The sequence below is a fragment of the Haemaphysalis longicornis genome, unplaced genomic scaffold (assembly GCF_048455015.1).
Source record: "Haemaphysalis longicornis isolate Haplotype H1 unplaced genomic scaffold, Haemaphysalis longicornis Haplotype H1 scaffold_6, whole genome shotgun sequence".
NCBI lineage: Eukaryota > Metazoa > Arthropoda > Arachnida > Ixodida > Ixodidae > Haemaphysalis > Haemaphysalis longicornis.
The window spans coordinates 52,025,929-52,053,898 of NW_027526407.1; the positions used below are offsets into that span (position 1 = coordinate 52,025,929).

The 27,970-nt window shown below is 47.3% G+C and overlaps 1 protein-coding gene and 2 long non-coding RNA genes across 4 annotated transcripts in view; 1 reads left to right on the plus strand and 2 right to left on the minus strand.

Annotated features, from left to right (window-relative positions):
- The window catches only part of LOC144142660 (uncharacterized), a 125,547-nt gene that overhangs the window by 23,883 nt on the left and 73,694 nt on the right, over positions 1-27,970 (minus strand). Inside the window, exon 1 of one of the 2 annotated variants that reach the window (XM_077674312.1) lies at positions 2,704-3,031. The exons of the other annotated variant lie outside the window; for it this stretch is intronic. Within the exon in view, the coding sequence (XP_077530438.1) occupies positions 2,704-2,716 (13 nt within the window). The 5' untranslated portion in view covers positions 2,717-3,031. Of the gene's footprint in view, positions 1-2,703; positions 3,032-27,970 lie in introns of those variants that run through there. 2 annotated transcript variants of the gene reach the window in all.
- Positions 10,416-20,179, minus strand: LOC144142658 (uncharacterized). The gene is made up of 3 exons (XR_013317023.1): positions 19,988-20,179; positions 19,446-19,593; positions 10,416-11,602 (listed from the first exon to the last, which is right to left on the minus strand). It is a non-coding gene; the product is annotated as an uncharacterized LOC144142658 (long non-coding RNA).
- Positions 13,479-15,537, plus strand: LOC144142657 (uncharacterized). Its single transcript, XR_013317022.1, has 3 exons — positions 13,479-14,616; positions 15,225-15,256; positions 15,390-15,537. It is a non-coding gene; the product is annotated as an uncharacterized LOC144142657 (long non-coding RNA).

Consider the following 27,970-nt stretch of genomic DNA (forward strand, 5'->3'; position numbering starts at 1 on the left):
TTGACCCAACCTGGCTGACTCTCGCCTCCACTTTCGAGGAGCAGCTAGCTCTAGCATGCAATACATCAAAAACGCACTAGAGCTAGAGTTCAGCGTTCACTGAAGACGACTCGTAATTGGGTTGTCTGAACCGCCTTTGGTTGTAATAAAGTTCTCTCTCTCTCTCTCTCTCTCTCTCTCTGTCTCTCTCTCTCTCTCTCTCTCTCTCTCTCTCTCTCTCTCTCTCTCAAGTTTAAAGAAATTCTTCGAACAACTTGTTAGAGTCAGTCGTGGTGACGTCAGCGTACGTAACACCTCCAAGCGTGCATGCTTTTCGACTGGTAAAAATAAAGAAGCGACACTGTAGTTGAGAATTGTCGTGTATACAGTTAAACCTCGATATAACGAAGCTGATATAAATTCACATTTTTTCGTTACATCCAGTTTTCCTTACATGAAGCTTTCGATTTTTAGCTTGCGGGAATGAAGCAGAAACGAAACCAATATGCTAGGCATCACTGATGCTGAACTCACACTTGTTCAAGGATATATTTCACACTGAAAAACTGCGTGGTTTGCGCTTGCTGCTACTACACCACCGCCGAATTCACAAACGTAACTAAGTATCACTTTTGCTTTTTGGTACTTTTCGGCGCCTTAACGCGTTTGAACTTATGCGAAAAGGGCGCCTTTTCGCGAACTTCCTGCTCTTTTCTTAAAGGAGCACTGACACGAAAATTGTATGTTACACTTTTATTGCTTTTATCGATGCTTAATGGTCTGGCCAACCTGAAACAGCACTTAAAATACTTCAGCGCGCGAGAGTTAATTACATTGAACGGCCTGAAAATCGTTTGTTTCAAATTCCCGCGCTTTCATCCCGAACGGCGCATATGACAGACTCCCTGCCTGACCTCACCGCTTTGTGCGGACGTCACAGGCGCCCGCTTGAGAGGGTGTTGCGCCGCTCGCCACTCGTGGGGCCACGCGCGTGAAGTGACGTCACGAGTTTTTGACGAGCGCTGTAGCGTCACTTCTTTTTCCTCTCCTGGAGTGATGTCACGCTGATGTCCATTTGCTGAGTGCCGCTCCGCGCGCTGCTCCGTCGGCCCGATAAATGAGATCCAATTGAACTATGTTCTTCGCGTCGCAGGCCGCTCATATTTCAGCCAGGGTATTCTGTTGAGTGAAGGAAGAGAACTGTGCAAGAATATTTGCGCCGAAAATTGGTGTCAGTGCTCCTTTAAGTCAAAATTCTTGAAGGGTTGCTAGCTGGGACACTGTATACGCCGGTGACGTTCTTCTTTCTCTCAGGAGGAGACGGCATTTAAAATTGCGAGCATGCCTTGAAAAGGGATCTCTTTTCGTATTCCGGCAGCAGAAATCATCCACGAACCCATACCACAGATATCAGAGGACACAGGCGACTACACGTCGACAAGCAGGCCTAGCGCCTAACCGACACCGCACCCACACGTGGAAACGCGCGAGAGATTGCGGTGCGGGCGAAATCCGCAAAATTAGTGCATTTCGCGTGCCGATTTTTCGAAAACTGGCCAGAAACCTTGAATCATCGGCGTAGCAAATTCGTTATATCCAGGTTAACCTTCGCAACTCGTTCGTTACATAGATGTCGCAACCACGTGGGCTTCAAAGAAGGTGGAAACGGGGAATTGAAAAACTCCGTTAAATTCAGGAATTGGCAGCATAGAGGTTCATTGCATCCAGGTTTAACTGTAGCTTAGTATTCATATTGGAATCATTTTCGCTGCGCTTCTATTTCAGGTTGCCGTTTCAGGCACGAACTGAACGTGCAACAATACCGTACTTTCTCGCATAATGATCGCACTCCTGAAGTGTGTCGTCAAAATACGACATTTTTTTTATTTTCCGCGCAATGATCGCACCCTGAACTTGCCGCAGTCCAGCTGACGTTAGTCGTGCTTACGTACGTTTCCTTCCCTTTCGAAGCGGATATGGGCACGTTATTGCTGCATACTTGCCGATATTGGCGATATCGGCAATAATGAATTAATTATTGGTGCGGAAGAAACTCTCACTAAATACACATAATGTACTCACAAGGCAAAGAAAAAAACGCGCTCAACTAGCTGCGACGGCAACCGTGTCCCGCACTGTGACAGCAGCAGCCATTTATTGGTCGACCGACCTGTTATCACCTGACAGCCAACTCGTTCAGGCGCGCTCCATAATTCATGAAAACACTACATTTTGGTCTAGTTTGCTACGCGGCTGGCGGTTATCCGTGGAGCTTTTATTAGGTTTTTATTTATTATGTTTGTATGTGAATGTGACCTTTGGTAAAAATTCTGACTTGCAACTTGCTTGCGCTTTCGGCGCTGAAACTTTTTTCTCGAAAAATTTAGCTCGCGTAATGAACGCACCCCTAAATTTACACCATATTTTTGGAAGGAGAAGAGCGATCATTACGCGAGTAAATACGGTAGTGACAGGGGACTAAAAGAGCGAACTTGCCAGATACGATGGCTCGACAAAAGGCGGGCCAACTTACGCAAGACCTAGCGAACATATATCGACGCCGACCTTACGCATTCTACGGGGGTAGAAACTGCCTAGAGTTACGAACACGCTATTTTGTTGTCTCCCGTTACGGCGGCTGCAAGAGCGCTGCCGTTTAACGGGTGGCTAGCTTTCTCGCCAAACTACATAGCATGCAAGAGAATATAACGACAGTACACTAACCTCTGTTAGCCATGTGGGGGTAAATTCCTTCGTTCCACTTGTGCACCAGCGATGTGCCCCTGCCTGTGTCCGCTGTTCCTTTTTGTGGTAGGGGCGTAGGCGGATCGGCGAGCACCGCCTGCACGTTTTCCTGTTGCCACGCCAGTTGTCAACCTGTTATCACGCTTGTTCAGAGCCACTGGTTGCAGGGTGTGACAGCGCTTGCGCGAAGGCGAATCCCCGTCTGCGGCACACTTCCCCTGCCCTTCAAGCAAAAAGTGCCGCTTTTGGTCGCAGGGGAAGTCACAAATGGGTGTTCCGGAAGCTTCGGCTTCCGGAGCTTCGGCATGGCGCTCTTCGGGAGCTTCCGGAAGAGCGCCATCTGCATGCGTTTGGCCAGACGTGCGCGTCCGGCCAAACGCATGCAGATGGCGCTCTTTGCTGAACACAGGCTCTTTACTGAACGCAGTAGTGTGTGTTAAATCAGATATTCAATCAGGGCTAGAAGTAAATCAGAGGGCGGTATAGGTCGATTGGCATTTGGGGCACACAGTAAAACAGCAAATGCGGCAGTGCAGGGAGACAAGGGATGGTCCTCCTTTGAGGTGAGGGAAGCACAGAGCAAAATGTGTTTTGAAGAACGACAAATTTGAAATACTGATGACCAGAGATGGGCGGCCAAAGTGTTACGGTATCTTTACATGAAAAGCGTGGACACACAGTGAAGGAAAAGACCCAGAAGGCTCAGGACAAAGTATATGACACCTGGAAGTGCAGGGGAAATGACTAAGGCAATAAAAAATGAAGTAAAAAGAATCAGAGACAACGACCTGGAAAAAAGAGGATGGACGCGAAGAAGTCGTTAGATATCTACGGGATCTGGAGGCAGGAGATCACAAGGGAAAGTTCTTCGATAATACCAAAAAGAGTGCATTGCTTTTTGAAACCCGGGCGGGTATACTTGCGGACAAATACGCTTATCCGCGAGACGGTACAGGAAGAAATGTGCGTAGGCTACGGCAGGGTGCCAGAAACCATGCGACATATTGTAAGGGAGAGCAGAAGTATCCGTCCAGCCCTCGGTGAGGGAGCCATCCAGTTTCCGGAGGCCCTTGGCTTTAAGCTTAGCGGAAAAGTGAATTGGACGGCAGTAGAGGTTAGTAAAAGAAGGTTAGAGTGTTGGTGGGAAAAGAGCAGAGAACAGATTGGGAAGACATGCGAACAAAGAAGTCAGAGTATCACAACAATTTCATAAAGGCATTATTTTATGTTATTTTTATATTTCTTGTATTTTTTTGGCTAGGTGATTGCGCAGTGGCATTACGACTAAGGCCGCTGTGCAACGCCACCCCGTTACGAAGCCCCTAATCATCATCATCATCATGTTATTCCTTTTTGGAACCATGACCTGCACGAACCCTTAACAAGTTTTCTGTGCAAACAGCGCAGTAACCAACAGGGTGTATTCACTGGGCTTTGGTCAGCGCGGCGGTGACGATGCTATACCTGCGGTTGCACTCCGCCTGGCGGGCAGCGCGTTTCCCGACGCGAAACGTGGTTCCCCGCGGGGTGTTGGCAAGAACGTCCGTGTGGACGGTGGTATTTCTGCGTGATTCGTGGGTTTGAGAATGTCTTGCCGTAACGAGTAGTTAGCATTGTTTTAGCTGCGAAATTCCGGATGCACTGTTCACGTCTCCAACCGCAGACCCGAAGGAGGCAGAGCGACGAAAGCAAGCGCGCCGGGTGTTTTCTTTTCTTTTCTTTTTTTTTCCGTTAGCGAAGGCTAGGGCAGTGCATGAAGATGGTCTAACTTCGCGCGACGAGTTCAACTGTCCAATGGTTTGACAGGCGCGGTGAGTGGCGTGCATAACCTGGTCGGTTTCGGTGATTTCGCGCTATCTCGGTGTCATCCCAGTGCGCCGATTGCCTTAATTCCTGCGGTGCTTCAAACGACCGCCGCTCGAGTAGAGAAAAGTTATCCACCCAAGGCTGCGGCGATATTCGGTGCGAAGCACCTTATGACCTCGCAATTGCCGTCCGCCATCCGAGGGTGTCTCCCCAAGTTCCCCGTTGTCCGTGCATGGCTTCCGCGGTCGGCTGCCGGCGGCGCGCCGTTGCTCCGGCCGTCCCGTTCGGAGAAAGAGCGTACGTTTTGCCGTTTTCCGCCGCATCGTGGCGCGCGGAGCCCATGGTTGAAAGCATGGGGGAAAGAAAAGGTTAGGAGAGGCCCTGAAGTCACATTTGTGAAGCCGAGTCCCGCCATTACTTGAGCCCACGGAGCCCAGCACTCTATCCCATCATCCTTTGCTATCTCCGGTTTGATTTGACTAACATGGCGTCACCCTGCCCTCCCGCTTCGAAGCGAAAACAGCTTCGTCGCTAATTCCTCGGTGCGATGCCATGTTCTAAGCTGTTGATTTCGCCTTCAATTTGCCCATTCTACCCCTCACCCAAAGTTTCAATCGAAAACGGCCTTAATTTTTGAGATAGAAGGACGATTTTGCCGCTCTTAAGCCTGCCAAAGTAGCGTTTATCGTCGTCATAGCAACAGGCTCGCGGGATGGCGAACGCAGACGACGGGAGCATTGTTTGGGGTGGTACATCACGGCGGTCTGTGCGCGCTACGTCTCAGCAGCGATAAATTTCACTTCACTTCACAACGAAGAAACACACAGTGAGCAAAGAACGAACTGTGGCTCTCGCCAACGCTGAGCGAAGGGGATTTTCCCGGCAGGTCGCCGGCGGCGGCAGCCGAAGCGACTAAAACCTGACTGGAACACGGACGTTGTTGCCAGCATACTCCACAAACGCGTGCTGGCAACACTGCTTCGTCCTGACCGCAACCGACGCTAAACGCTGCCCCTCACGGCTACGCTGGCAACACTTGCAACGCGCACTGAACAACGTCCGTGTTGCGGTCAGGTTTTAGTCGCTTCGCCGCTTCGCTCAGCTGTGCTGCCCATCACCTACAGGACGCGTCTGCCGAGCTACAGTGAATCAGTAGCCCAGCTTTATTTGGAAGCTCCTACAATGTGCCCTTCTTGCTGGTTGCTTTCTTCAAACTGCTGCTGAGTGTTCTCCGTGCGATCCTTGTGTGAAGTGTTGCAACGCGCACTGAACGACGACCGTGTTGCGGTCAGGTTTTAGTCGCTTCGCTCAGCTATGCTGCCCATCACCTACAGGACGCGTCTGCCGAGCTACAGTGAATCAGTATCCCAGCTTTATTTGGAAGCTCCTGCAATGTGCCCTTCTTGCTGGTTGCTTTCTTCAAACTGCTGCTGAGTGTTTTCCGTGCGATCCTTGTGTGAAGTTGGCTCACCGTGGTGCATTTGGTGCAGCACCACCACCCGTTTGTGCCAAGTAATCTGAGAGTGGAAGGCGAGCGTCACGCTTCCTGCAAGCTTTCGACATTGGTGCCTGTGCTGCTTCGTGTATTGCCCGGCGTGCTTCTGGCCGTCACTTTTATCTCATAGTTGTGATGGAATATGCCTAGCAGTAGTGACTAATAACTCAGAACTTCTAGATAACCTAGTGTGCTTCAACATGGTTTTACAATCTACTTGAGCGTGCAAGCTCCGCTTCAGTATGTTAGTAGTGCATTCTAGCCTGTGGGATCTGCAGTCGCATATTTTGACGTGTGTCGGTATATGTATGTTCCGTTCAGAAGAATTTATTGAGCATGTAGTCTTAAGTTTGTGCGAAGGGCGAACAACGAAACGCGCAATGCTTTTTAACTGTACATAGAAGCTCTAGTTACAGCTGTGACCTGTGCTACCCACTTATGATGCCTGCTTCGCTTATATTTATGTCAGCAAGGCAGGTACAGACTGCTTCCAAATAATTGCCACATATACAGCAGAAAAGTGCCGCACTGTTTTGTGTTTGCATTCTGCGTTAGGATAGGATGATGTGCTGTTTTATGCCCAATTTGGCCTTTGGGTGAAAATCTGTTTTATACCCAACCACCCTGGATTTTCTGTTTCTACTAGTGGAACAGATGCACCATAGCCACTTTTACCTTCCAACCACTCTTCAAGAGGTCATTGGTACGTGCATCAGTTCTGGGTGCGAAGACCACAAGGACATTGAACAGACAGGACGGGCGCTACTTGCAACCGATTTATTTAGGGTATGTCGATCAGGTATAAGAAGCATAAAAAAAGGTCACAGGATCAGGTATAAGAAGCATAAAAAAGGTCACAGGTGTTTGGCAAGAGCACATTCCTTGGAGTAGATTGATAAAGAGGGGGCTCACTCACAAATTGTTCTTTCATTTGATACAAAACATTTGTTACATTATGTGCCATTACATCCGTGCTTTCTTCCACTATTTTTCTTTTTGTCAACTTGGGTGCACAATTACAATATTGCACTCAAACGGCCAGTGTAATTTTCTACCGAAGGTGCACATTTTCAAGTGGTCCCTGATACATCACTGATTTGGCCAATGAAAGCTTTATGTCAAGTCAAAGGTGTCTCATCGCACAACTAACAAGGGGCTTAGCATGCTTCTTACCACAAATTTTGTGCATCTTTCCTTGTGTTGTTGTTGTACAAAGCATGGCACACTTTAAAGGTACCGAAAACACTGTCGGAAAATTTCATCTGGAGGCGACCTTTTTAAAGTTGTGCACATTTCGGTGTGACCTTGGTATGATCTTGGAAAAAGTTTTATTTCAAAAATGGTCTGCAGTAGGCGTTGGTGACACAGCTTTTGCCTTATAAGAGTCACAGCCAAGATGTTTAGAGGACTACACAACAGATAACGTTTCCACCTGCACTATTTTTATGCGGGAGCACTAGGTTCCCCACTTTGTAGTGTTGTGCCCGCTGTTGAGTGAAGCCTGTCATTCAAACCTGTGTGTGCCCTGAACAGTAGCGCATGCTCTCATAGGGATTGGCAAGGACAGGGTACTGTTATACTTTGGAGGCACTAGGAGCAGGGTCCATCTGGACCCACTTAGTGAGTGCTGTAGCTGCACAGGATGCGCAGCGGACGATAGTGCGGAGAGACGGTTAGCATTATATATATATACATTAAGACAAACTCGAGGGGACGGCGAAAATTTCTATTACCAGAAATTCGTCTTCAGCGGACGGTATTGCGTTGTGGATGTTACAAGTGAACGAAAGTGTTGTTCGTCTTAATCATGGCACATGGAGTTCATCTTAAGCGGACTCTGGTACTTGTAGAGGTTTGAAGCCTTGGGAAAAGGGAGCTGAGCATGGCCAGTGGTCAATTTACTACGACAGCAAAGAGGGCAGCCACCAACTTGGAGGGGCGGAAAAAGCGGGGAGCCCCAGCTCGAGGAATCAACATGGCTTTGTGAGAGGCGCAGTTTTCTTACAATATATATATATCCGGATTCTGGCCTGTGTGGCTTCATTTCCTCATGCTTGTGCAGTGTATTGGCCCCACAGGCTCCACTGGCGGTAGGACAGGCCAACTATTTCAACTGATATCGAAGCTCAGTGTCACACACAGTCGTCGTACTGAACAAAAAACAAATCAGAACGATGACCAAGCTGTGCTTCCTCCACTCAAGCGCTCCTACTTGCACTTCCTGTAGTCAAATGACTTCCAAACTCTTCTTTATAATGGAGGATATGTAGTTCTCAGAAAACAATGAAAATGAAGCGCCGACTGTGCATGCTACATCAGATTGCGAAAACAAAAACATTGTCTTCCAAAGGAATTAGATGCACTACTCCTGCGATATTCCTTTTTTGCTAGAAGTGTACCATGATAAAATTCGGTACTGCAAATCACGTGCAAGTAGAAAAAGTAACTGCAAATTGATAAATTATGTTCGAATATGAATATCATTGGTTTAGTGTAACAGCTTTGAAAGCTGAGGTCAAAGGTAACTTGGGCAATCACGACCTAACACGAGTGTGTGCACTGATTAGAAAATGGTACAAAAAAAAGGTGAAGAAAAAACAGCGGAGCAGTGAACAAAATTTGGCAAACATGGATGTGGTTCTTCAACATGCTGTGAATAGCAGTATATATTTGACTGGATGCAGTTCTTCCAGTCATTCAAAAGAGGCCCTTGCTATGCATGCCTACTAGGACCAGGATGTTACTGCAGGCATTGCCAACAAGTAATAACTCAATGTCTTGCTCATGCCGTTCTCTTGAGTAGATGGTTCTTCCCAGCTCATAAACTCTGTACTGGTAACATTCCACTTCATCTAATGTACACCAGAGTGAACAAATTGGCTTTGGGCAAGGTTTTGCATGCATTAGGCTTTCTTGCATGGCGTAGGTGTCGTGCAATAAAGCCGACCTAAGCAGGCGTGTCTTGCGGTAACCCACTGTAACTGCCCAGCATCTAGGGTGTTTTGCTGCCATCATCGAAGACGTTGGTTCAATCCCAGCTGTGGCAGCCATTTTTCTGGTAGAGGTGGAAAAGAAAACCTCTGTATAGAGACTTCGTTGCAGATTTCAAGGCCCCCCCAAGTGGTCCAACTTGATCCATAGCTCCTAATGTGGTGTCCTTCAAGGAGCATGTGCAGCTTCGGCACGTAAAACAAAGCCCCCTCCCCCCCCCTCCTGCAAAAAGGATGCGTATTTCAGCTCTTGAGATCACTTAACTACATTAGACTAATAGAGGACCTTTACTTTCAGATTTTGTATTGACTTAGAAATTTGGTGCTCCCTTGAAAACCCGGTGTTTTATCGCAGCCCTTCAGGATTTAGGGTATTTCTTTCAACAGTGAGGAAACCATGGTGTACACCAGATATTGCCATTTCAGGCAAGAGCAGACAGGTAGATAATGCTATCGGTCACAGTGAAAAGTTGTGCCACCTCTAAACATTTTGGTCAAATTGTCATCCCATACATGTTATGACTGGGAACTTTTAAATTTGTAATAGTGCCGTGGAGGCCTTTCCTGCCAGCTAGTGTACACAGACGAACTGACAACTCTTCAGTAAAAATTTTGTCTGCACTTAGTGAAAAATAAAGTAGGATTTATAGCTTGCTTTGCTGCCATAGTTTCATTTCATTCTGTTAAGCAGGACCTGGCCGTCAAAGTTACTTGTAGAATTGACACTTGGTTGAGTGATTGATTTTAGGGTTTAACACGGCGATAAGGTGCACCGTAGTGGAGGGCTCCAGATTAATTTTGACCACCTGGGGATCTTTAACGTGCGCCGAAATCTCGTACACACGGGCGTTTTTGCTTTTCGCCTCAATCAGAAAAGCGGCCGCCGCTGCCGGGAATCGAACCCGCGACTTTGTGCTCAGCAGCGCAACGCCTTAGCCACTGAGCCACCGCGGCGGGTAGAACTGACACTTGGACAAGCAGATACAAACTATAATGACAAGATGCAACACAAGAAAAGGAATCGCACTAGTAAATAAATTTTATTCATAACAATCCACACAAGTATATACACCGACATACACTTGTAATGCAGGTTTTATGCTATAAGGCATACAACTGCAATTAACATAAAGGGTTGACAGAGCATAAACACGACGACTCAAGGAAGAGAAGACAGTCGTCGTGTTTACGCGCTGTCAACCCTTTATGATGCTATACCAACTAGCCCACCAAGCCATCCTCGTGAACTGCAATTAACGAATATATTTGCGTCATTTGTGTGCTTACATTGAGGTGTACAAAACTGTAGGCACCAAAAACAATAGCAATGGCCATGAAAGGCACACGTACCCATTGAAAGTTATATTCTAGCATACTGCAATTGCACTTCAACAACAATACATAAACAATCCATGTGGATTATGTGTATAGTCAGCTGAAGAAGATGAAAGACAGGATCTATCCATCTCCGCTGTTTTTTTTTACTTTGCCGTGGCTAAAACCACGACTGGCTTCATAGATAGTGACCTACCGATGGCAGCCAGCGACAATGGGGGCCAGTGTGCCAAAAAAGTGCTGTGTAGGAGCGGCACGCCCCGACAGGAGGGGCTAAATAATCTCCAACCTCACCAGCTTCGCTTTTCTCACAGTGTGACTGCTGGCCCAAGATGTAGTGGCTGTAACAATCAGTACCGACCGTTCCAGTCGGTATGTATATCACCAGTCAGCACCTCGAATTCAGCGCTTAGTCACAAGTCAGTATCAGTCAGCCGGACCCGATTCTCACCTATGCAGAAGTCAAAGTGCACAACTAAACCATACAGGTATATATCTGCCTGCTTGACTAACATAATTAATTTTTGAGCATACCCGTTCATTCAAGTGTTCAGAACCTTTACCAACTTTGTCTTTACATGGAGAAGCTTTTTTTTGGCATGACGCTCGTTTGCGCACATGCGGAAACGCTTGAGTGTGTGCAAAACAGTTCCAACTTGGCCATATTTCAAGCGTGGCAACGCCGTCATTCTTGCGCGGAAGCATGATGTTTTGCAGTAGCAGGAGCACTACTTGACAAAAATTTCTTCAGGGGCTGTGGCGCTTTCGGATAAGCTGCGCCCCTCTTGTAGCACCTTCCGCAAGGTGGCTTGCCAGCCCTACAAGTGGCCAAGTTGGGTATACAACAGTTGACCCCGGTCAAGGCCAGCAATGAGAACCGTACATGTAGTTATCTTCAGGATATCTTTTTGAGCCATGCCCTCGTACCAAAGCGATAGGAACCAAAATGAAAAATGCTTTGGCCATGTCGCACGCAAAGAAAAAAGTTTAGCAGTGTTAATACTTCTTTGCAAAACTATTCTTTTTGCACTTTGGCAGGGCATGAGCAACAAAATCGCTGAATCGCTCCACAGCAATCACTTTCTTCTTGCTCCGCAAGTGTCCTGGCTCTAACACGCAGCTCAAACAGATGAGGCACCCTACTCCGCTGACCATGAACAGAAGTTAGGCTCCAGCAACATAACACCTGTGGTGCGAAGTTTATACCAAGTTTGTTGCGTCCTGGCTTGTGGCTCCCTGGGAGTAACAGGTCCTGGCAAAAAAATGGGCAGTAACAGTTAGACAAATGATTGCAAGGAGAAAAAAAATCAATTTCTCCTTTTACAGGATTACATGGCACAACGAAATTTTACATATATGCATGAGCAAACACACACGCACTCCTTAAAGGAGGCTCCATGTCAGTGAGGCATGGGTGACGTAACACTGCCCTTTTCGAAGGGGCAATGTTATGCTTTTCATCTTGCCGGATGACGTGGCCAGCATGTCAAAGATGGCAAGACGATGATGCGGAAGGGAGACAGCGGCATTCTACTCGTTCGTAACAGTCACACATAAGAAGCTGCATCACGCTTCCATGACTTTCTTACACTAGTGAGGACCACATTTGCTTCTTGTAAGCACAGTCGTGATCCCACTCATCATTCCCCACCCTCTCGTTAGTGGAGTGCGGCTCCTCCCCCGAGTTAGTGATGGCTGTGACTGTGTAGTGATGCAAGTAGTACAGATAAATTTTAGTATAAGTTTGCTAGGTGCCCTACCTTATTAAATTGCATCTGTCATTTTGTCAACCTGTGAAGTCTGCCGAAATATGCGTGCAAGAAAGAAAAAAAAGAAAGAGTGTAACAATGTTAGACCACACAGAAAACAGCACAGTAGAAGCAAAGGATGGGGTGAGGACGGGACAAGAGCTAACTTTCAATAAATGCTTTACTGTAGGACCAGCATGTATAAACACATCTGGCTTGTAATAGGCGTGAAGGAGAGAAAAACATCAAAACGAAAAACTGTTGGAAAGCAAAGCTTTAAACGACACCCACAACAATTGCCCATGGGATATCCCTTGAATTCTTCTCACACGTGGCTCTACGACGACTGAAACCAGAGATTCTGCCAGCCGTTACTTGAAATCCGCGGGGGCGGCGTCCCGAACGCTGCAGCGTCGGCCACGGCCTGGCTAGAGTGGTGGACGCTGCCTCCATAGCCTGCCCGTGCGTTGGCATAAAGAAATTGGAGAGGAGCGTCTTCCGAAGGGTGAGACAGCAGAACCTAGCCATCCTGATGTGCTAGCTTGGGGCTACGCCACTGCGTGACACAAGCGCAGACACCGAAACAATTTGGCATGTGAGCTTAGTGATCCCAATTTATACTGATTTAAAGTTTAGTAAGTTTGAGAATTGCAAGAAAGCTGAGGGAACTTTTATAATCACTATTTATCAGGACCAGTTGCTACTTTTGCCTTTTGTAATATTTCTTAAAACACAACCGAATTGGTATTCATCAATTTGAAAAATGGAGCCCCATTCGTGGCAAGTAGTGCGCAAAAAGTAGCGTTTCTCTAGCGGCCAGATGCCTGTATGTGGTTTGTACATTTTGTTTTCTCGTCCTGCACGTGGCGGTTTTCGTCTCTCATCTATTCCTGTTTGTTTTTCTTTCCTTTTCCTTTTCTCCTCTTACGAGCCAGATGTGTTTATATGCGCTGGTCCTGCAATAAAGAATTTGTTGAAACTTTGCACTTGTCCCGTCCTCGACTTGTGTTTTTACTGCACTATGTTTCTCGTGTGAGTATGAACCAACATGCCCAAACATTTTCTCTTCTACCCTCCAATAGTTTCAAAGAAACAGGCCATGCAATTCAGCTGATATTGTGTTCATCATCACGCTTTTAGAACTTGATTGATTGATTGTAGGGTTTAATGCGCCGACGCAACGCAGGTGATGAGGCACACCATAGTGGAGGGCTCCGGATAAATTTTGACCACCTGGGGATCTTGAACGTGCGCCGCAACCTCGTACACACGGGCGATTTTGCTTTCCGCCTCGATTAGAAAAGCGGCCGCCGTGGCCGGGAATCGAACCCGCGACCTCGGTGTTCAGCAGCACAATGCCTTAGCCACACGCTCTAGTACTTCACAGCATAAACAATGCCAAGGTCATCATGCACTGTCGAACCCAGAATAGTAGCTGTACTAGTCACACAGAACAACATAAGTAACAGTCACTAAGCAGTGCTTAATGTCGGTTCAAGCACTACCATATCAATTGACATTAGGTAAACAATTTTTTTTCATCTAGCATGCATTGCATTCCGTAAGCATATATGCTGGTGTATGCATATATGTGTGCCCGCATATTTTGTATACATACGCACTAGTGGCATAGGCAAGATGCATAAATTTGTGTATAGCTTCTTAGCCAACGCCTTTCGGCCTTGGCCACTACAACACCAGCCAGATTAAATTGTGGTGGAGGAACTCCTGACGCTTGTACTGTGGATCCGGGCAAATTTTGATACAGTCAGGCACACATCACATTTCTGATAAAATGTGGCACTCCTTAGCATTCAGCTGAGCGACAGTGGGCCCACAGTACTGGATGCATTGCATGGACATTAGAACGTAACGACACCCTGCAGTGTATGGGGATAGCATTCCAGCTTACTCCATTCTGGGGTAATATTTGATAGCTGAAGCAAAAAGCACCATAATTGTTTGGCCATCGAAGTCAACCAACGTGTAAGCAAGGTGCTCACTGCATGTTCCAAAACATGCAAACGTCTATTGCAATCTCGTCCTGTCTATTATGTTCGGTTATTATGCACGCTTTCAGTGTTTAATCAACTTCTAATTTTCGCTACACATTCCCATTGAACGTCCGCACCACAAGCAGCTGCGCCATCGATGTGTGCAACATTTGTGAGCGTCGCCCTCGCCTTACCGCGGACAAATTTACCCGTAAATTTCAACCTCATAAATATCAGATTTCATCACATTTAAATGTTTTCAAAAGAATGTTCGATCACTGACTGATTCACACTCTCTCACTCGCAAGACATCCAATCGTCATCGCATCGTCACAACTTCTCGAAGCGAAGATCGGAAGATCGTAACGGTCATCCTTCGCGGTTTTCAACGATATCGATGCAACCAGGCAGGTTTAATTCACGGCAAATCATGCCTGAACATCAAAGGAGTACTATAAAAACAACGGCGCAGCCGCAAGCGATGAAGCAACCAAGTTACAGCCACGGGACGTGCAACAACGCCGGTAAGCAGGTCGGCCGATTCCACTGGTATTTGTACTATACACAGCTTAACAGTAGATAATCGCTAGGCTTCGAAGCTATTTGGGCTTCGGGTGCGTCACCTAAGCTCGAAAACCTCGTAATATAGACCGTAAATAATTATTAAGCGGTATTTGAGTTCGATAACTCACTTGCCATAAACAGACATGGGCGCCGCCATCTTGGAAGTTTGTTTACATCAATGTTACCAGACGAGCATCGACATTTCGCTAAATTGAGAGGCCACTTACAATTATTGCGATGTTGGGTAAAAGCAAAGCCAAAGTAGCACGGTATTCATCCACAAAACACAAAATCCGCTGTTGCAAATTATGGTGCAATGAGAATGCGCTTGTAGCAATTGTGTCACCATAATGGATTGACAGAAAATTTTAATGCATACAAGGTATTTTTATTTAGTTATGCTGTCTTTCACTGGGTGAGCACGCTCACTGACCTGTGTCGCGCTGCTTCTGCGGACCATGTGGCTTGCTGCTAGAGTTGTCTTTCAAAAAAGTCCGGCATTTATTCGTTCTTTTCTGTGACCAGCCACCAGTAACAGACATGTTCTGTTTTTTCCATATGCTGCAAGCTATGTTCAATTGGGTGTGTGTGGCACCTGAGGTAAGCTTTCACACATTTCTACATTCTCCAGATGTGTGAAATAGAACAAGCTGGCTTTTCCGCCAGATTCATGGCTCACACAAGAAAACTGGCGCTCAACTAAAAATAGCTTGTTCTGTTTGGTTTATTTCAGAAACAATGATTTCTTCTATGGTTTGAGCATTGTTGGACAAATACACTGGCACATTGGAGTCCAGCATGCTGATGCCATTGCCCACTCTGCGTATAAAGATAAAGTAGCATTTAAAAAGTTGGAATGCAAAATAAATGTTCTGAGCTCTGTCGGCAGTCCATGTGTGTTTTGTCCTCCATTGCAGTTTGTACAGAGTGATTTTGATATGATTGGTAGCAGAATATCTGACACTGAATTTGCTCACCACTGGCTGCACTAAAAGAAATCGCAAACATAATCGCCAAATCGCAAACGTAACTAGTATACTGTGAACCTCTCTGAACACTGAGCTAGAAATAATTCTCAAAAGTAAAAAAAAAAAGTAAAGAAAGAAACGGGAAAAAAAGGTTGCTCAAGATTACGATACGCCCAATGCAAAATTGGACTGCAGTGCAAACTGCAGTCTTCTCGGTCACGGCGCATAGCTGCTGTGTCTCAGAAGTGACCGCGTCATCAGTGAATACACGACAGCGGGCGCAACTCTAGTGTTTTATCACAGTGCCTCACTGCTGCCGAGCATGTCTCGCGCGGCCCCTGCTTACTGCCCTCCCCCTCATACTTTCACCATACTTTCCTCCTCCACCTTCCTGTTTGCTCTATCTCATTTATCTCTGGTGCCCTCTTCTTCATTCGGTTACACCGAAGCCAATAGTGATGTCAACCTCCACCTTCCTGATTGCTCTCTCATTTATCTCTGGTGCCCTCTTTATTCGGTTACACCGAAGCCGACAGCAACGTGAAACCACAGAAGCGAAGCGGGCACTTAAGGGGTGCCCTCTAAATAAGAAATGGCAAGCAGATTGCCTTAGAAAGCTGTGTTGCAATGAAATTTCTTTTATACCTAACCTATCCTGACCTTGTAGCTGAACAGTTGGCATTGTTCAATTTACCCCAGTCAGGAAAAGCACGATATACAGCTGTTTAACTCCAGCCCTTGTTCATTTTTGAAAAGTGTTTTTTCCGTTCTTTCCTTGCTTTTTTTGCTGCTCCAGCAGCGCTGGGAGCATGAGCATGCAAGAAAAAATGTTTATATGTGTTTCACATGAAAAGCTGTATGGCCATGACACCTTTAACTTGCATTACAAGTTTCCTGCTTCACTTTAACCGAAGCAATAGAATAATTAAGTGAAGCATTAGTTTTACATTTAAAAAATGGGTAAAATAAGCAAGTCCACCAAGGCAATACATATTTTCAACACAAAATGAAATGTCTATTTATATGTTATGTTAAAGGATGTTATGTTATGTTAAAGAAGCAAAATGCTTCCCTTAGAGTTATCGTAGAAATTTTCCTTTCTATTGTCCAATTTCTCAGCCCTGTACATTTCTAACGACGTTTTAGCTTCCGTTTCTTCTCTCCATTTATTCATTTCTATCTGCCTTGCCTCCTTTTGGTTGCTTTGGCTGTCTTAGCTTCTCCACTGTTGTTTCTGCATTTCATCTAGTCCTCCTTACACTGCGTGTCCACGCTTTTCATGTATATGTACCTGAAAACCTTAGCTGTCCACCTACGTCGATCCATTGCTCTCAGCCTCCTCTCAAAACATATTTTACTCTGAGCTTCTCAAACTGGAAATGCCGCTCAGGCCATTCCTCTGTGCACTGCTTCGTTAGTTGTTTTTCCATGCGCTCCTAAGGGCAAACGGCCTACTGTTCTCTGGTTCACTTCAAGGTCTGATTTTAAGCTTATTAATACAGAAATAAAAGTTGGCTCTGCCGCACAACATGCAAACTTTCAAGCCTCACTGCATGGCTTGTTCCTTGGGGTAGGTTGTTTAGCACGACACCAAGCCATGCAAGAAAGCGTACCACAAAAGCCTTGCACAAAAGTGGAACTCTTGCAGCCAATGTTGGCTGAAGTGCAATGCTACCTGTGCAAAATTTATAATCTGGAAAGAACTTTCCCATTGATGTGGTGGTATGAGTAAGAAACCAAGAATTATTACTTGCTGAAATCCTTACATTAAAGTAAAGGTCATACCAACCACTAGTGTACCTCACCTCTTTTAAATCCCTGGAGCAAGCCATTCAAATGCAGTCGACTCTTGATGATTTGAAATCACCCAATTAGAATTTTCAGTTAATTGGAAGTGATGTTCAGGTCCCAGTAATTTTACATGCAATTCAGTAGAAGAAATTGCTTGATAACTCAAAGCTAAAACCCAATATATTGGTTAATTTGAAGTTACTTAGCATAAAAAAAAGAGAATGTGAAAGCAATTGAAAAAACAAATGTGCGCGGATAACGCAATCTCACTGGTAGTAACCCACAACGGAGGAACTTGTAATACTTCATGTGAAGGAAGGGAACGTGAAAATTGCAGTTAAAGGCTGTGGGATAAAGAGAACAGAATTGGGGCTGCTGCGATTACGGCCATTTTGGACCTCTCGTCGCAGCAAACAAAAAGTCAGAAAAATCAGATGACGAATAACTTCACCGTATGAAATTTCAGACGTCGTTATACACTGGCACAGCCAGGTAGATGGCAGTACCACTGATGCTTTCGAATTATTGGACATTCCAAAATAATTGGCCAGTGACCGTGTACAGCGCTCGGCGATTGAAACGCGATACTCGGAGCGCGTGGCTGCCGGTGCTTGTTGCGTTACAGGTGAGTGCTTGTGAAAGCGAGCTGACGCATTGTGGTATATGGTGAGGGTGAGAGCATTTGTGACGCATGCTTAGTGCATCTGGGAGACAGCCCTTCAGTGTGGGGTTCTTGACGGCGCCATAGGGGTGCTACATGCCATGGCTTCAAAACGCTGCGCCTGCGTGCTGCACCAGGCCACGATAACACATCGCGATAAATGTGCATTCGAATTCTTCATAATGCGCGCGGTGCCCGCTTGCCCAGCTTCGCACGGTGCGGCGCAGCACGCAGGCACAGCGTTTTGAAGCCATGGCATGTAGCACCCCTATGGCGCCGCCAAGAACCACACACTGAAGGGCTGTCCACCGGATGCAGTCAGCATGCATCACGAACACTCTCACCCTCACCGTATACCACAATGCGTCAGCTCGCTTTCACAAGCGCTCACCTGTGGCGCAACAAGCGCCGGCAGCCACGCGCTCAGAGTATCGCGTTTCAATTGCTGAGCACTGTACGTAGAGATCGAAGTCAAACATTATGATTAATTTTTCATCAACGAATTTGGCATCACTACTCGTTTAAAAGCACCTTTTGTTACAAAAACTTGCACACACCTATAAGGTTGCAATCAAGGAACGAGAGGCCTGAATAAAACGGAACACTCGGTGGATGAGTGTGAGAGGAAAACCTATGGGCAACAGATGGATTTGGATAAAGCAGGATAGGAGAAATCGGCAATGGAGCAGACAGGCCTCTGTTCTGGAGTGTACACAAATAGACTCAGGATGATGACTACGGCATGAGCAATGTGAGAAAAATTCTCGACTGGCGATGTGGGGCCGGTCAAGGAGTGCCCCTTACAGCAAAAAAGTAGCGATGGCTACCTATTCTTCGATTACCTGAGGCTCCTTTAATCTTAAAACCCCACTTGCATTGCTTGAGGAAATTTTTGCCGAAACGCAATTTCATTAGTAAATTGCAATAAATAACTGACTTCTAAAACGACCATGTACAGCAACCTCTGTAGTGCAGTCTTAGCGATAAAAAAAAGAAACAGCAGCTTTGAATGCACTCAACACCAGGTGGGTGCACCACATGGTACGCAGTATTTGTTCATTGTTAGCATCGAGTGTCTCCATTTCACTTTCCCCTGAACAGAATACGTCGCGACATGTATCGTGTGGAATCCATTCCATCTTCTAACTCCTGCATGCGAGCGCTAGGAATTCTCAATTATGTTTCCTAAAAAATTACAACAGAAATTGTGGTGACAGGTGCAAATTGTATTTTTACACACACACACACACACGCGCACGCACGCACGCACGCACGCTTATATAATCCAGCTACTCAACAGGAATATACTTTCACTGCACTGCCCCTACGCAAGACAGACTGTGAAGCGCAGATTTTGCGAAATACTTACACCCCCAACGAGAACAGTGACGCCCTTAGCCCAAGGCATCGACAAGCAGTCTCTTGAGGTAGGTCTGTCTCTCTTTAGAAACAGCGCAGGTCACCCGTCGGCCACTCGTACACGTGCACCGGCTGTAGTGGAAATTTTCGACCAGCCCCTGTAATGGAAGCAGTGAGCGACGTCTCGATGACATACGATACCGAAATAAATGCCTCCGAAACTGTGCCCGCTTTTCATTTGTGCATGCAACCCAGAACCCCTGTTCTGCTTACTGAGGCTGTGAACGTTCACCTCGGTGTAATAACTGTCACCAGTAGTAAGCATAGTGACACCATAGCTAACAGATTCGAGCTCAGTTACGCATATGAGCCCGTAAGAAAAAAAAAATCACGACGCTATGCTTTCGGGTGCGCGTTCGCAAGAAATATGGCACGTAGCTTACCCACTTTAAAATGAGCCTACACTTCTACCACGAGCCCTTAAGCCAGCAACACCTTGTGTGTTCTCTTCGGGTGTATAAAAAGCGCAATATCACACGACTAAACACTTACCTCCTGACGAGCTTGTCGCTACCACCGACGTAGACGGCCACAAAATCGAGCTGCTGAATGTTTGAAGTTGAGGCGCAGACTGACGTGAAGCTCGGTAGCACCCTAGGAACGTCAGCTGGAATAACAGCTGCCCTTTCAAACCACAACAGCGTACAAGCCGTCCGTCCGTTCTGTTGAAACGGTGCCGCAAAAGCACGGACCATCGATGCACGGACAGACGAACAAGAAACAAGAAATGCACAAAACAACGTCGTCAGCGTTGTCAGCATGGCCAAAGCCCCTCGATTTTTCACACCAAAGTTGGAGAAATTTTGAGGCCAAAAAGACAGCGTTGCCAGCATAGTTGGGTGCGTTTAGGCCGATTTGGCGGCGGTTGTGGTCAGGTTTTAGTCGGATGCGCGGCAGCGGCTTGCTCCGCCGATGTCGACGCGACGTAAGCGCCGCTGCGGCCAGGGTATGAGTTAAGGCCGTTTCTGACGGCGGAGTTTTCAAACTGGCCTAATCTAAAAACGTTTGTCGTAGCGACTGCGCTGGTTTGCAAGCGTAGCGAGGCAGCCAAATACCAAGCGCCTTAAAAATTTGTCCATTCTATTCGCCCAAATTTGGCCGCCGCAGTTGTAAACAAGTCAGCAACATTGTCCATCGGCTCAAGAAAAATGACCACTTCCTCCACACCACGGTGTAGGAAGGAGCTCCACACAATTTTCGCAATGCATTGAGATGCTAGGGGCCTCTCCTGAGTATTCTTTCCTGCATGGTTGAAAGCCCTCATTTGTTGGCACTGTGTCTGCGCCACGGTATACCACGGTGTAAGAAATCTTCTTACACCGTGGTCTGTGCCCATTCTTTGTGCCTTGTTGCATGTGCGCAGTGCATGAAGAATGTCTAAATATCAATACCCCGCACATCAACACTCGTCAACATGGATAAACAACAGAAATTTCCCAAGCAGTTGCCCGCTAGTGCAGATGAAAGTATGTATTTAATATGGGCAAACATACGTAAAACATCCCTAATTAAACGGAAGGAATTAATTTTAACTTGGCGCAGGAAGTAGTAAAAATTGAAAAATGGCGGCGTTCGGCCCCTAAACTTCTTTTCACAACCGTAGGCGCATTGCATGACGTAAAGCCTCCTTAGCCAGCTCATGATTTAGTAAATCATGTAAAAAAACTGTAGTTGATTCCTAGGAATCGGAAAAACACCAAAGTGAAATGTGCAGAGAAATAGGCAGCTGAGAATGATTTGCATGTCGGCGGCTGTCTTGTGGGTGTGCTTGGCGAGCGACGTCCTGCTGGCGGGTCGCTTCGGCAAAGGTGTACTGTCGTCATTTCCGTGACGTATATGACGTCAGGCAAATCTCGGGATATCCCGGCATAGCACACTTTCGTGTTAAAATATAAAACCACAAAACCAACAACTCTTAGTATAACGTACCCTTTAGTACTACTTTATGTCGCTAAAGGGGGGAGGCCACCAGGAGGCTTCGAGTCCAGACGTTGGTACGCGCAGCTCCGTTTTTTTGTTATCCCCACAGACTGAACGCGCCAAGGTAGGAGCTTTAAATGCTACGTAATTGCTACTAAGAGGTTTGGGGAACCTCCGTTGAAAAGTTGGTTTCGCTAGTGTTGAATCTATCCGAGTTACGACGTTCTATTGAGACTAACACTCCTAGGCTTAGCGGAGTGCGGTTAGGCCTAACGTCGACTACGGCCGCCGCGCTGGCCGGCATGGCCTCGGCCATGGAGACCGACGCTCTCCATCCACGGAGGACTGCCTCAACGGACGCCAAGAAGCGGAGACACCCGGTAGATGACGATGAAGCAGCCTATGCGACCTGGGAAAGTGACAACGACGACGACCAAGAAAATTGGACAACGAAGCGTTCTCGGCGGTCTCGCCGAGCTCCACCGAAGCGATCGGCCGCTGCTACTGAACGACTCACGAAAGAAAGGTATTTTGTTCTTCTCCGCCCTCGAGGGCAGAAGTCGATGAAAGATATTCCTCGCAAGGTTCTCAGCGACGGGCTTGACCAACTCTCGCCGCAAGCCCATTTGAACGCATACGTTTCAACCAAACTCGATGTGAGGAGTAAGGTCATAACCGTTACCAGGGGGTTAAAGCGAGCTCCGAGACCATGGAGGAAAGAAAAGCTTAGGAGAGGCCCTGACGTCACACCCAGCGCAGCCGGAAACGCCATTTCTGTAAGTCGAATGGCGGACCATTGGCCCTCCATGCCATTGGCGGACTCTTTTTGCCTCTCTCTCTCGGTGCACCTTCTCCGCCTCCTCCGTCCTGTATCGCCTCTCTTGTCGTCTGCATCTGCCAGCGCCGAGCCGGCGGAAATCAGCTGATAGGCAGGTAGAAGGCCGTTTTGCAGCGCGTGACCGTGAACCTAAACGCGCGGTTACACTGTTACACGTCTTCAGTGTGGCCGCAGCAGGTTTGCGAAGCGGCTCGCTCTAACAATGCCGCAATGCTCGGTGCCAGGCTGCAAGTCGCGACCGGTACCCAAGGAATTGGGCGTCACTTTCCACCGGTTAGTGCATCATTCCGCTGACAAGTATTGCTGTACATTGGTGTGCATTCATCCTTTGTTTGCAATCGCCGCCGTTTATAGGTTCCCAAGCGATGGAGAACGCCGCAAACAGTGGGCGAACGCCGTGCGGCTACCGGACTGGAAAGTGCCCAAGTTTGCGTTGCAGTTTCACTGGCAATCCCAGAGATGACTAGTCAATTAAACGGCCGTTCTATATATATAGGTAAGCAGTACTTCATGCAGATTTCACGCTAAAAAATTGTGGAATGTTTTTACCGTTGTTCGCGTGCCTTCGATATAATTTTTTTGCGAAGGAGGAGGAGGAGGAGGAGGCAAAACGTTTTATTGAGTAAAAAAAATGAGAGGGTGGGTGGCGTCAATAAACTTTTTTTCGCCAAGTTTCAACTTGTCTCAGTGTCAATAAATTCAAGGTGATATCAGTTGAAAACGTTCATACACTAAGTTCGCAGTATGAAAGAAAAGCGAAATTCAGAGCGAGACCACAAAAAGATCCAGATTCCAGATCCAGCACTCTTCCAGTCAACAGACGGACACCTACTAAGGTAATAGGACGATGGAATTATATCAACTGGGAATCTACCTTGTAACAGTTGCAAAGGCACTGCCGCGCATTGCCGGCCTAGCAAACTATATATTGCAGCGGCGATAACCAAAAAATTGAGTTGCGAATCGTTCGGTTGCAAGTCGCCTACGCACTGCACACCGTGTATCACTTCTTGAAAATCTACCTGACGGGTGTCCGCGCGTACGAAGGGACGGCGCGTTCACGATATCTGCACTTCAATAGGCGCGTCGTGATCGCGACCGGGGCAAAAGCTTGACGCGGTACAAGGTGCACTTGCAAGTAGAAATTAAATGACATATTCACATCGGCGCAGCTGTCGCAACTCGCAGCATCCTTTTCGAGTTCCGCAAGACCACAGCGCAGCAAAGCGAAGCAGCAATCTTCGCAATCGGACGACAAGGCAGGCGCTGCCTTTCCTCCATGACTGGCGAACGGCGGGCGGGCTGTTGCTAGGACGCCGTTGCTAACGCGACTTCCAATGGCCGCCGAAAACACGTGACTTCCTCCACACTTTTGCCAATGCGCGGGGATAGCTGGGGGCCTCTCCTAAGCTTTTTTTTCCTCCATGTCCGAGACCGTACGAATCGTGGGCGCTGACATGATACAATTCTCATGGTTGCCAGATCAATTTTATTCAGTCCTCTAAACAGCTGTTGCGTAATTATTTAACTAAAACAAAGAACTGAAGCAAAATAGTTACAAATAATTGCCCCATAAATAAAACTAGCACTACAAGAAACTTTTACTGTAATTAGGCTCTAATTAGCGAACAAAGCGTAAGTGCGTAGTTCAGTTTGGTTTCGATTTTCCTAAAGTGTGCTAGGAAGTGGCGAGGCCCTAGCGCCTGACTGGCGAAGTGTGTGTGTGCAGTCTCCAGCTCAGATCTGCGTGCGTGCAAAACGTGTACGACGTGTACAACTGGTACAATTCGGATGCACGCGCTGAGCAAGTGCCTTCCCGGGCGCTCGCGAGGCTGTCCTTCGTTTCTTCACGTTGAGCACCCTATCTATTGCCCCTGCACTGACGCCGGAACAGCGATTCCGATCTGACCTTGACTACCGCAAGTCATAGAGATAGTATACTGACTCTAGAGGGAAAGCGCGCCGCTGAGCCAATGCATTGGAACCGTACGACACACAGAGGCAGACATGATACAACGATTTAAAGGTTGCCAGCTGAGCTTTTGCTTACTAAAAACGGCGAAAGCGATGGGTTGTAATCTGGCAACGTGCTACTGTGGCGTTTCCGCGTCCGGCTAGCGAAGCATGCCGGGATTAATTATAACATGGCGGACCGCTGGCCAGGCGGATTCTGCGTAGACGGCGTCGACGGCATTGCGTAGTTTATCTCCTGTGGGTAGGTAACCGACGTGTTTTCGGTTTAGCGTGTGACTTATATGTACCGAGACTATTTGAGCAAGATGTGGCAACGCTCACACAACACTTGCGCGCAAGCTCGAATGCGACTGATCGCATGCGCGAGGACGCCAAGGAATCAGCTGATCCGTACTGGGGCGCACAGAAAAATGAATCTCCGTCATGATCTCCGTGCATTTTTGCGCTGTGCCGCGTTATTTGCGATTCTGTAACATTTTGCGAGTCGCTCAATGCTTTTCAAACGAAGTGATGTGAACTGTGGCTTTAGCGGCGATTGAGACGTTGATTGGCCGCGACCGCTGAGCAAAGGCCGCGACTGCGACATTTTGCCTCGTATGGAGTGACATGACGCCCGACACTTTCCGTAACTGTTCCCGACGCGCGGAACTCACGACGAAACCGGCCCACCAAAAAAAAAAAAAAAACCGTCATCGCATGGGCCAACGCTGATATTGCCGGTGAGTCGCGGCCCTTCGAAGCAAAGGAACGAAAGAGCGCGGTCGATCGCAGGCCAACGAAGCGGCAGAATGCATGCCAAGGGAGTATGCGAAATACAGTCAGCGGCGTGCCCGTTTTCCTTTCTGTCTGTATTCGCCAAGTTCTAGCTGCTTTCCACCACTTCAAAGGAAAGCTTGCGGGACTGAAAGGGCAGTATTGAATGGGCAGTAATTTTCTGAACAGAGCGCGCGAGGAGAGAACATTGACTTATTGTGACTGATTAAAAAAGAAACCGCATTTCGTTACCTATTTTCTGTTCTACCTTCACGAACGTTTGCGCGAAAGTTCGAAGCACGGAGAGCTGTAAGTTTCATGAATAAAACAACTGGAACCGAACGATTATAAAAGCTCCTTTTATTTCTCTTCCAATGGAAACGATCGCTGGCTGCCACTCCGTAGCCTGTAGTGACCTTGCGTTGGTCAAGGTCAGATCGGAATCGCTGTTCCGGCGTCAGTTCAGGGGAAATAGATACGGTGCTTAACGTGAAGAAACGAATGACAGCCTCGCAAGCGGCCGGGGAGGCACTTGCTCAGTGCGTGCATCCGAGTAGTACCAGTTGTACACGTTTTGCACGCACGCACTGCGCAAGTCAGGCGCAAGGGCCTCGCCACTTCCTAGCATACTTTAAAGTCCCTTCATCTGCAAACGCCGATCGAGGGACTTAAGCACACTTAAAGAAAATCGAAACCAAAACTGAACTACGCTCTTACTCTTTGTTCGCTAATTAGAGTTTAATTACAATAAAAGTATTTTATAAAGCTAGTTTTAATTACTGAGGCAATTATTTGTAACTATTTTGCTTCATTTCTTTGTTTTCGTTTAGTAATTACGGAACAACTCTTTAGAGGGCTGAATACAATTGATCTGGCAACAATGGGAATTGTATCATGTCAGCGCCCACGATTCGTACGGTCTCGGAGCTCGCTTTACCCCCCTGCCGCAAGTTCACTGAGTGGCAGCGATCGTTCCCGTTGGAAGAAAAATAAAAGGAGCTTTTATAATCGTTCCGTTCCAGTTGTTTTATTCATGTAACTTCTTACAGCTCTCCGTGCTTCGATCTTTTGCGCAAACGTTCGTAAAGGTAGAACGAAAAAATAGGTAACGAAATGCGGTTTCTTTTTAAATCAGTCACAATAAGACAATAAGTCAATGTTCTCTCCCCGCGCGCTCTGTGCAGCAAATTACTGCCAATTCAATCCCGCAAGCTTTCCCTTTGAAGTGGTGGAAAGCAGCTAGAGCTTGACGAATACAAACAGAAAGGAAAACGGGACACGCCGCTGACTGTATTTCGCATACTCCTTTGGCATGCATTCTGCCACTCCGTTGGCCTGCGATCGACCGCGCTCTTTCGTTCCTGTGCTTCAAAGGGCCGCGACTCACCGGCAATATATCAGCGTTGGCCCATGCGATAACGTTGTTTTTTTTCTTGGTGTCATTAAGGCTACACATTCAACTAAAGTCACAATTCACTTTACTTCATTTGAAAAGCATTCAGCGATGCACAAAATGTCACAGAATGGCAAGTAAAACGGCACAGCGCAAATATGCTCGGAGATCATGACGGAGATTCATTTTTCTGTGCGCCCCAGTACGGATCAGCTGATTCCTTGGCGTCCTCGCGCATGCGATCAGTCGCATTTAAGATTGCGCGCAAGTGTTGTGTGAGCGTTGCCACATCTTGTTCAAATAGTCTCAGTACATACAAGTCACACGCTGAACCGAGAACACGTCGGTTACCTACCCACAGGAGATAAAACCACGCAATGCTGTCGACGCCGCCTGCACAAAATCCGCCTGGCCAGCGGTCCGCCATGTTACAATTAATCCCGGCATGCTTCGCTAGCCGGACGCGGAAACGACACAGTAGCACGTTGCCAGATTACAACCCATCGCTTTCGCCGTTTTTAGTAAGCAAAAGCTCAGCTGGCAACCTTCAAATCGTTGTATCATGTCTGCCTCTGTGTGTCGTACGGTTCCAATGCATTGGCTCAGCGGCGCGCTTTCCCTCTAGAGTCAGTATATTATCTCTATGACCGTTACCTTTTATGGTAAGATACATGCTGAACGAGTAAGTCAGCTTACTCATATTCAACTGAATGGCTCTCCCTTCGAAATTGAAGCCCAACTACTTAATCCCCGAGGCACCCCCCGCGATGTTATCCAGGTTGATCCCAGCGACACGGACGACGAGCTCAAACAACATCTAACCTGTGAAACTGCTACCATATTGGATGTTAAGCGAATGGGACGTAGTCAGTTCGCCCTTGTGACTTTTTACTCAACTCATGCGCAAAAGATAGTGAGAAATTATAAGGAATTGTACAAAGTGGCGCCGTACTTTCCCCGAACACTGGTGTGCTACAGATTCCACCGTGTTGGACACCAGCAACGCCACTGCCCCAATAAGCGCGTGTGCAAGACCTGCGGAAGGACCCACGCAGAGGGTGCTTGTCTGCCTTCCGCTACATTCTGCACGTTGTGCAAAGAGGCTGGTCATCTCGCCACTGACCTGAAGTGCCCAGAACGGGAACGAAGACTGCAGCGTAACAAGGAACGAGTCAAAAGGAAGTCACACAGCCGTTCCCGCAAGCGCACCATAAACACACACCTGAACGACCTCAACGAATTTCCCCCGTTGCCTGCACTCCCAACTGCTGATACTGCCGTCAGAGGCGTCAGCCCCGGCCCGGTCAAGACCGTTAGCTTCAAAGCGCCGCCTCGTGGTAACCAACCTGACATAGGAGACACAAAGGACGACAGTGTCAAGTCAAAGAAGAAGAAAGCAACCTCGGCTGAGCTTCGTCAGCGCATACAGGACCTCCAGCGTGAGCTTGACTGCCTCAAGTTAGAACTATGAGACAATGAAGAAGCTGAAAAGGAGGAGGCATGCCAATGGCAACGCCAGGCTGAAGAGAAGCGGCGGCGCAGGCACACACTGCTAGCAGAGCGGCGGCGTCAGTCCCAGTCACCGGCGTCTAAAGGC